Raw genomic sequence first — 10182 nt, 5'->3', positions numbered from 1 at the left:
ACTTTCCAAATGGAATAAAGTGATAGTTTTGAAATATTTCTCCAGACACGCTGTCTCCATCGAAAATAAAAGCACATAGACGCTGCAACATGTAACTTGCAACTTGTAACTCAACATTATTTTATTAATGCAAAAAATTATGTTAAATGCGATGTGATAGTCGTATACATTTTATATTTATAAGAATTTATAAATGTTTAATCAAATTAATAAACAACTAAACAATCGTGTTTACTTGACCACAATGATTCTTTTACAACTACCTTAAAATTCACTTTTTCTGATTTGAAGGGGCTCTTATTGGCGTCGTTCTAAATTTATCTAAAAAGGCACCTAATAATTGCACTCATGCGATACTTTTTTGTAGTAACTTGGCGTGGTACAACTTCTCAATAGTGACGGCGCTTTTCCGGCGAGTTTTGGATGTCGTATACGATTGTTTTCGACGTGGTGGTTATGAAATAAGAAAGATTCCATTAAACAAAAATCCGTGAAAAATTTTCCCGTCTGTGAGGGGAAAAGTAGTTCATAGAACAACCCCTACGGGAAAAAATTCACCGCAAGTCTTTCATGTGAAACCCAGAACATACCCGATTAGTGACATATTTTTGTTTCAAATGTGTTAAAAACAGAGTAATAATTAATCATGCCTTTTATGAGTCTCATTCTGTACATCACACTTCACTCCTCTCAAAAAGTTAGTTGTTCTGACTCACACGTGAGAAAACTTTTTGGAATTTCTTATCGAAAAATGTAAACAGCTAATTTTTTTCTGCAATACATTTTATTTGCAGACAGGAACCATAAAATAAAACTATTTTGCAGGGAAATTACAGTAGAATATGGAAAAAAAGAAAACCCCAACCACTAAAAATATACACCAGCCAGAAGAATTTTTCGTTCAAATTTTAGTTTTATACCTCGTTCACATTAGGCTCGAAATCTACTAAAAGTAGATTTGAAATTCCTTTTTTATAAGGTAAATGACAGTTGAAATCTAGTCAAAGTGGATTTTGAAAATGTAATGTGAATGAGTTTTTATAAAATTTTATTTCGTAGCCTGATTTTGCTCTATAAAATGTCCAAAATATATAAAAAACACATTAAAGTTTCGAAATATGTTACATGTTATTTATTTAAAAATCTTCTAATTTTGCATACGATAGCAGTACACTTAGCCCACACAGAAAAAATGTTCGTGTACATTTTCCAAGTCTGTGACGGCGTAAAGTGTAGTCCAGGGGCCAAATCACCGCATTCGTCATCGAGTTCTGTTTCGTATCGAGAAACATTTCGATCGCTGTAAAATTTTGGATCACCGCATTCGATCGTAATTTATTTTGTCTACTACACCCAGAAAAAAGTGACCCCTTCTTTAAGTTAAAATGAACTCATTGTGAAGAAAGTTGAACTTCGTATAGCGCCAAAGACATTTTTATTTGTTTGAATGATGTGATTTTCGTAGAAATTAGGTAGAATGCATTCCGTATATTAGTTAACATTTTCCTATATTTATGTACCACTATACTACAGAATGAAAAAATTCAACTGAATTGAATTCATATATGGAATGATTTTATTGAACTTTTTTTCATTCATTTGGACAAATCTTACATATTTGTGGTAAACCTTTTACTTCAAAGTTAGATCTGCTTACCTTCGTTTTTAAATACAATTTTATGTATTTATATAAGCAATTTTTTCTTCAATAAAAGACATGTTTTATTAATATATTAAATATATTTATTTAGAATCAACAGAATCGACTGGCCTTGAAATATAAAAACACATTTCTTTTCTTCTTGTAGTACCTTTCACTTTGAATAATTTGCTGCCTAGCAATTTTGTCCACCTTCTACAATTTCAATACCTACAAATATAAACAAAAAAATCCAAAACCAATTTTTTCACAAAAGGTTAGCGTCACTGAATATTACCTGTTAATTGAAGGTTCCAAAATGAAGTTGAATGAAGGGGTTGTTATTCTGTTGGTGTTTTCTTTTTTATAAACCAATTTTCAAAAAAACGAACCTATTTCTCACTAATTTAAAATAACAAATATTTTCTATATTTTATTTGTTTTTTATAATATTATTTTACTATATTATTTTTTTTAACAATCTCTCCATAACAACGCGATTCCAACTAAAAAAACAACCCACGCGCAAACATATCGATTACATCAAAGACAGGTATCGATTACAGGTAGATAAAAGAAATGTAGGAAATTTTCCTATATTCTAACAAGTGTGTTTCCTTAAGTTTTGAAAGGATTGAATACTTCTTAGTACGAATGAACTAAAATATTTTTCTATGCCAAGTGTTATTCGTATGTATGATAAGCTTTCTATAATAAAGGAAGTCAGAATTATCATTTTATAAGAAATCTTACTAAATTTGAGGAAACTTGGTTTTAGTTCGGTTTTTGTTTATTTTTACGAATGCTTTGTTATCAGTAAATAAAATTTTCTTGTTCAGTAGTAAATTCTTATACCCAGCGAAGAAAACAGTATTAGTAAAATTCCATGCCCTATTCTAGTTTATGAACTATTCCTAACTGCTTTCAGTTTAGGATTTTTTTATTGAAACAAGTAAATTTTATTATTTCACACAAAATATTAACTGAGTGGAAATAAAATGGCTAAACTAAATTGATGAACATTTTTTCCATTAAGGTGAGTATTAAGTTCAAGTTTAACCGCTAAAATCGCCATTTTTTCACGATTACTTTTCTTTAATAATACTTTTTAAGGAATACAAACTTTGTGTAAACTTGCTTTGGGCTATTCCCCTTCAAGTTATAGTAAAATCTACAACAAATATGTATAATTTTATTCCTTTTTTTATTGATTTAGTTTTCACTTTAGTGAAAAAACTCGAACTTAATACCCACCTTTAGTTTCGAAGACACTTTTTTCTGAGTGTACTTTTTTTTTACATTGCTGTAAACATATGGTAATAAGAAATTGGAAGCAAAAGATGATTTCAAAATAACTTTTTGTGATCAAAATATGTATATGTGTAAAAATTATTATGAATCCATGTGTTTTTGTTTTCCTCGTCTTCGGATTCAGAGGATGAGTACAAAGTGGCATTAGTAAGGAAAAATATTCGAGACAAAATCAGTCGTTTGCCTGAGGTGCATTACCTGTAAGTGATTCTATTTTGAAGTGAGTGCTTTTAACTAATTGTGTTTTTAACATCCATAGATTTAAAAAGACTCTTTCGTCTGTCAAAAGAAGCTTTTAAATATGTTCTTGAAAAATTAGATTTTTCAAGCGGCTACTGAGCATTCCTTTCTTTGTTCCGTTTCCCTAAATGCAAGTAATATTATATTTTCTTAAATGTATTTTGCAAAAATATATAAATAATACATGCATTTTCACCAACTACTTGTTTCTTTTTGTTTACCTTTTATCTGCTCAAAAATCACTACATATTTCGTTTTCGATAGCATGCTACCTATCGTGTTCAACTTCGAGTAGAAACAATTCGATAACGACTGCGGTGATTCACGTAAACTACATTACGACGACGAAGTACTCGATTTCGACTGCGGTGATTTGGCCCCAGAATACCTCTTAAGTATGACACCTCACGAAAGCGATACATGTGTGTACCAGAACAGGTACGAATAAAATGGTACACATTTTTAAATGTTGTCGAAAAAATGTCAAATCAATTCTAGAAAAATTGTGAATTTAAAAAAAATATTTGGTGCCAAACGTTGCAGACAAACGTTTATAAAACTATTTATTTGGCAAAATATCACAATATTTTTAATTCACATACAAAACACTGAGTTTGGTTCACACCTTAAGAAATGATACAAATTCAATGGAACGGCCATGTATAATTCATCGCTTCTGTGTCAATTTTGCACCATATCCGGATCCAAAAAGAACATTTTCACTACTTTTTTGGCGACGCTTTTCTGCTGGCAATTGACCGGTAAGTTGGTGGAATAACATACTAAACTTTACTCAGGACTACCACAAGGTGTCCCTTCTTGGACATTCTCATGTGAAGACCAAGATCTTCCATGTGCGAACGCATAACACATATTCATCTGCAAGTTTTTATGATATAATTTGTACTCAATCTATTTGGTTTATTTTTTGAGTATAGGTGAGTACTAAGTTCGAGTTTACTATTTTTCAGACTAGAAGTGCCCATATGTAATAGGTACTTTAAGTTAAATGTGGTATCACAATGGACTGAATAGTCTAAGTGAGCCTGAAATTTAATCGGGCTGCCACTTTAGCCTAACCTAAGTTCCAGTTTAACCGCTAAAGTGAAAACTAAATCAGTAAAAAAGGCCTACAATTATACATATTTGTTGCAAATTTTATTATAACTTGATGGGGAATAGCCCAAAGCAAATTTTCACAAAGTTTGTATTCCTTAAAATGGTTTATTAAAGAAAAGTAATCGTAAAAAAATTACGATTTTAGCGGCTAAACTCGATCTTAATACCCACCTTATAATTAAAATTCAAACAAAAAAAAAATAGTTAGGCTGTTTTATTCTAAATTAAAATATAAATATTTACTACAAATATTAGATTATATAATGTTTACTTTATTATATATATTTATAATTTATATTATATATAGAAATATTACTCTTGCTTCTTCGTATTTTGTGTGCCATATTTTTGTTTTTTATGAAACTTTTTCGGATTAATACCATATGCCTTTAGGCGTTCATCACTGATGGTATCACTATTACTTTTCTTATTGAAATGCTGTTTTTCATTTCTAAATTTAGGTTTAGGTTTTTGATTGGGCTTTTTATTTTGACGTAAAGGTGGTAAAGAACTAGACCCCAAATTCGTTGTCCTATTTTGTGGACCATTGACGTTGAAAGGATTAACTTTGGTGTTAGACTTATTTGTGGGAGAAGTTTGTTGCTGATTTGTCTTATCTCTATTTGAAAATGGATTACCCTTCTTCGATATTTGCCTATTACCAGCGACAGGAGTTGCAAGTTCTTGTTTATCATTTTTCCCAATTTGGTCATTTGCTGTACCTCCGGAACTATTTGTTACAGCACAATTCAAATGTTTTTCGGTGGTTACAAGCATATTATTCTTTTTATTTTTCTTCCTATTAGCTTTTTTATCATCAAGATTTACATTCTTCTCATCTTCATTAGAAACCTCATCCATTTTTAATTTCTTAGCAAGGGATTCATCATTAAACTGCTTAGAAGTTCGTGTGATTCCTGTATTATTTATGGATTCAGCTGACTGGGATTTGTTGGCTTTCCGTTTCCTTCTCTTTTTCGCCTTCTTAGATTCCCCTTGCTCAGTATTTATTGTGTTATTATTGTCATTATTCTTTACATTTTCAGTACTATCTTGAATATCTGGTTCTGCATATTCATTTTCGTTATCAGATCTGCGAAGAATGCATTTATTAAGCACATATAATTAATGTTACATTGTTAATATACTCACCCTTCTCCATAAATACTTTTGAATATTTTCCTTTTCAAATCTTCATTTTTTGCTTTCATTTTGTACAAACGCTGTTCTTTTTTCTCAACATGATCTGGTCTTATTTGTATGGCCTTTTTTAAACTTGCCCATTGATTCAGCTCTTTGTTTTTGGCTAGAAGTATCTACGAAATAAAAAAAAATAAAAACTATCACATAATGTTTACTTTAAGGACACCTATGCATACTTACCTCCTCTATAGTTAGACCGAAATCATTAGGAGTTGTTTCCACATATTTGAAACGGCAAGGTGTGTCACCAATAATATCTTCGCAATCCAATTGGTAGTACTCATCAATATATTCACCGTAGGTTTTTTCATCTTCCGGATCAAATACTGGTTTTTCAGCTTTAATCATTGCCATAAACCGATCACGCCGACCTTTGCGACCTTTTCGTGTCTTGGTATTCTCAATAAGCTCCTTTTGCATTTGTTCTTTTGCTTTGGCTGGATCGTAATCGCAATCCATTATGAAATCTTCATCTTCACAATGGGGTTCGTAGGATTCTTCTTCATTAGTCCAATCATGTTGTGGATCATAATTATCCCAATCTTCAACTTTAAGCTCATCTATATCAGATGGACACTCTGGTTTCTGTTCACCCTCATCCACATTGTAGTAATCATCATTGAATAGTTCATGCATTCGACGATCATGAGCCTCTGGATCAAAATCTTCTTCCAAGTCGTCATCTTTGAAGCCCAATTCATCATTTCCCGTCACCATTTTTAACTTTTCAATTTTTTCTTGGATCTCTTTACGTTTCATTTCCTTGGCCATCTCCAGCTCTTTCATTTTTAGTTCCTTTTCTTGTTGTTTGCGCTCTTTTATTTCTTGTCTCTTTTGCTTACGTTTATCGTCTGTTCTTCTCACGGATGCTTCAATCGTTCGTGGATATCTTTTAATAAACTCTTGGTCGGGATCTTCAAAGCGAAAATTATATTTTTCTTCAAATTCCGCTTGTTTCTCCAGTTCTTCTTCGTCCTCTGATAGAGGACCATTGTCACCCACTATTTCCTCATATGTTGGAATTTCGGCATAGTTTTCTGCATCGGTGTAACCTTTGTTTAAAATATAATCTCTGAGGAATTTTTCACTTGAAGGTAATTTTTCATTGCTCCAATAATTTTTGAGCGGCTTAAGTTTTTCCTCTGCATCCTCTTTAATTGTTTCTTTCTTGCCAGCGAGCCACTTTAGATAGTCTTCCTGCTCAGCATCTTGCTCTATCTTAGTCTTTTGACGTTTCTTAAAAATGCCGCCAAATTCTTCATCTTCCGAGTCGTCGTCATTCATTACTTTTTTAAATTCATCCTTCAATTGACGTTCTTCTTCCACCAACGTTGGAGAATTTTCTCGACTGAATTTTCCAGGCTCATCATCGTCATCGCAATCTATAAAATACCAACTTACTATATTACAAATCAAGATATGCATTTAGACACTAACCATCAACAAATTTGCCTCCCTTTTCTAAAATGATTTTCCTTTCATAATCCTTTAATGTAACTGGTTTTAGTTTCTTTTCTTTTCTGCCAGATTTTGCATTACTGTCCCCATCAACATCCGGTACATTTTCAATATTCTTATTTACTTTCTCAAAGAACTTTGTATTTTTGTCATAGATTTTTGGATCTTTGCTTTTCAATGAGGCCAGTGTACTTAGAAACTCCTGATCAAATGTTGGATCCAAGACTTCATCGTCCTCCGACGACTCCTCACTGGATGACTCTGAATCAGATGCCTCAAAACCTTTCTCCTTAACTACAAGTAAATAAATTTAATATTACAATTTAATTACTATCGATAATTGACTTACATTTTTGCAACAATTCCTTCTTCCGCAAATAATTGTACGACTTAGCATAACTTTCATTGGTATTTATTTGGAAACCTTTCTCTGAGTTATCATCGCTATCGTCAAACAGTTGCTTACTCATGTCTCAATATTTTAACGTGAATTTAAAAGTATTAATTTTTTTTTTAAATCGTCCACACGTGTTTTTAAGTTTTTATTTTGATTCTATTTACTGTGTGACATATCCCCTAGAGGTGTGCACGTGAGTAATATTTTACTCATGCTCACGCACACACACGACGGAGAAATCTTATTCACGCACACTCACGCACGATATTTTTTGCTAGGACTCACGCACGCTCACGAAATTAAAATTTTTTGCTAGGACTCACGCACGCTCACGAAATTAAAATTTGTACTTTTCGTGAGCGTGGTTTTCCGAAATTCGTTACTCCCAATAATGAGCGTTTTTCAAATGCAACAACTTTTCAGTTTGAGGGTAATTATAATTTTCAACATAAATTCAACATGACTTGAAATAGCTCATCTTCAATACATCTTCAAATTGTTTGCGAATTACTTCCAATTTGCCAAAATGTTGACGAAATCTTTGAAAAGGTGTTAAAGATAATATGAGAAAACTTTGACAAAAAAACACTACCCTAAAATGCAACGAAAAAAACCATGTGGTTTTCAATACTTGTTTGTGCAACGAAGTTCGTGGTCAATTGGAAGAAATAAAAAAACTTGGAAAATTTTAGACAAAAAACTGATTTTTCTCCAAATAATTTCTAATAATAGGTAAGTGAAAATAAAAAAAAAAATGAAATGAAACTTTAAGGAAGGCACTACATATATATCTCTTTGCCGAAAACTAAAATTATGAAAACATTAAGAAGCTGACAGATGAAAAAATGTTGGACAATTAACTGGAACTGCTTCAAATAGTTTATAATAATTGGTAAGTCAATATGAAAAATTAAATCAACACTTTAGAGAAGTAATTTTTTTTCAGAAAACTAAAATCTTTGGATGGTACATTCTTACAAACATTAAGAGGTTGACCGATGAAAAATTATGGTGGCTTATTGAAAAGAGAAAGTTTCCATAAATCAAAGTGCAACGAATTAAACTTGGCATTTATGCTTTTCCATATCAACAACTACTGGATGATAATTCGCATCACATCGATACTTTAATTTACATCGCATCATCGGTTTAATTTGCTATTTTGTGAATTCATATTGCTGGAAATTTATTTTTAATATTTAAATTTATTTTAATTTTAATGAGTTTTATAACAATTTTGTGACACCAACGTTCTTGAGGAAATCGAATTTTGTGGTTTTCAATACATTTTGTGCCACGAAGTACGTGGTCAGTGGGAAGAAATTTTTGACATGAGACTGAAATTAATCCAAAACGCTAACTATAATTGGTAAGTCAAAATAAAAAGGTGAAATGAAAACGTAATGGAAATCAAAAAACTCGATTGTTTTGCAGAAAACTAAAATCATTGGATGTTATATTCTTGGAAGATGTTGATCGGTGAAAAAATGATGAAGGAAACAACAAAGAAAAGATTCCAGAAAACTTGCAAAGTGCAACAATTCAAATATCAAGAACTTCTGGATGAAAATGTGCATTACATGAATTTACATTCCGTCATCAGTTTGATATTTTGTGAATTTCTCGATAGTAACTTTTTCAAATTGCCAGTATATTAATTAATAATTAATTAATTAATAGTTATGTGACACCAACATTATGGAGGAAATCGTATTATACATGTAAAAATGTTTAAGATATTTAAAGTTGTATTGATAGTTTCAGTTATTAATACGTTTAATAAGATAATTATGTTTTGATTGGTATTATATATTACTAATGTTATTTTTTTTAATATTATTATGTTTTTAACGAAAAAAATTAATAAAATTTAAAAAAAAAATTAGTGTTGACTTTCAGTTAGAACTGGGATAGACTTCCATGCAAATTGTGGTTAGAAAATATTCGCAACAATGTTAATTTTTAATTTGTCTTACATTGAAAATGTTTGAGAAATTATTGAGTAGCGATGCATTTCGATTTGAGGATTACAATTGAGAGATTATTGCTATTGTGTTGAATTTTACTGTTGAGGGTAATGTCTGTTTTTTGTTGAGAACTCGATTTTCTCAACAATTTCTCAACTTGAATATTACCCTAATCCTTTGAAAAAAAATGTTTGAAAAATTATTGAATTTTAGTATTTTTCAGACGTTTGTGTTTATTGGGCTCACGCACACTCACGAGGATATTATTTTCGTGACTCACGCACGACATTTGTTGGTTAATCACACTCAAGCCGTTACCATCAGCGTGACTCACAAGTGAGTCACGAAAATTTTTGTGAGTCACGACAATTTCGTCTCACGTGCACACCTCTAATATCCACTAAATGATTTAAAATTTATTTGACAGAAAAATTTAATAATGGAAATGAACACAACAACGGCGGCTGTCGGAGAGCGGACTATGTTCACACTCATGCGCCGTCCAGATTATAAGTTTATCCGGACGTCAGTGGTCGTGTCGAACATATATTGGCCACATTATAAGTTAAGTCCGAAGGCATAATCGATACTGCTGCATGTTTATGGGATCGATAACACATTTTCCGATTAATTAGTCATCGCCGACAAATCGTTTCGATTGGCCACACTGTAAGATTCCTTACACAGATATTCCGTCCGGAAAAACTAATAACTGGACGACGCATCACTCGTTTTCACCATTTTCCAAAACGTTTCACTGTTCACACCTAGTTGATATGTGTTATTTCGAGAACCAAAATGGGTGTTGACACACTTGTGACGCTCATTGTATAATAATACATACATTT

At 31.6% G+C, this 10182-nt stretch overlaps 1 protein-coding gene and 1 long non-coding RNA gene across 2 annotated transcripts; one reads left to right on the top strand and one right to left on the bottom strand.

The window, feature by feature from the left end:
- The first annotated feature begins 2949 nt into the window (after positions 1-2949).
- LOC142234115 (uncharacterized) lies at positions 2950-3392 on the top strand. Its single transcript, XR_012721565.1, has 2 exons — positions 2950-3150; positions 3210-3392. It is a non-coding gene; the product is annotated as an uncharacterized LOC142234115 (long non-coding RNA).
- Positions 3393-4508: 1116 nt separating this feature from the next.
- On the bottom strand, positions 4509-7548 carry LOC142234113 (protein KRI1 homolog). The gene is made up of 5 exons (XM_075305193.1): positions 7320-7548; positions 6950-7264; positions 5693-6894; positions 5462-5625; positions 4509-5402 (listed from the first exon to the last, which is right to left on the bottom strand). The coding sequence occupies exons 1-5, from the start codon at positions 7438-7440 to the stop codon at positions 4622-4624; spliced, it is 2583 nt and encodes an 860-aa protein (XP_075161308.1). The 5' UTR covers positions 7441-7548; the 3' UTR covers positions 4509-4621.
- Between the last annotated feature and the right edge of the window lie 2634 nt (positions 7549-10182).

The sequence above is a fragment of the Haematobia irritans genome, chromosome 4, assembly GCF_050003625.1.
Source record: "Haematobia irritans isolate KBUSLIRL chromosome 4, ASM5000362v1, whole genome shotgun sequence".
In the NCBI taxonomy this organism is placed as follows: Eukaryota; Metazoa; Arthropoda; class Insecta; order Diptera; family Muscidae; genus Haematobia; species Haematobia irritans.
Note: the sequence above shows the minus strand (reverse complement) of the source record. Positions and strands in the feature narration are given on the sequence as shown.

Coding starts and splice junctions, on each gene's coding strand:
- LOC142234113 (XM_075305193.1), bottom strand. CDS start 7,440: ATGAGTAAGCAACTGTTTGACGATAGCGATGATAACTCAGAGAAAGGT. Junction 6,895..6,949: donor GGGAGGCAAATTTGTTGATG/GTTAGTGTCTAA, acceptor GGTATTTTATAG/ATTGCGATGACGATGATGAG. Junction 5,626..5,692: donor TCGGTCTAACTATAGAGGAG/GTAAGTATGCAT, acceptor TTTATTTCGTAG/ATACTTCTAGCCAAAAACAA.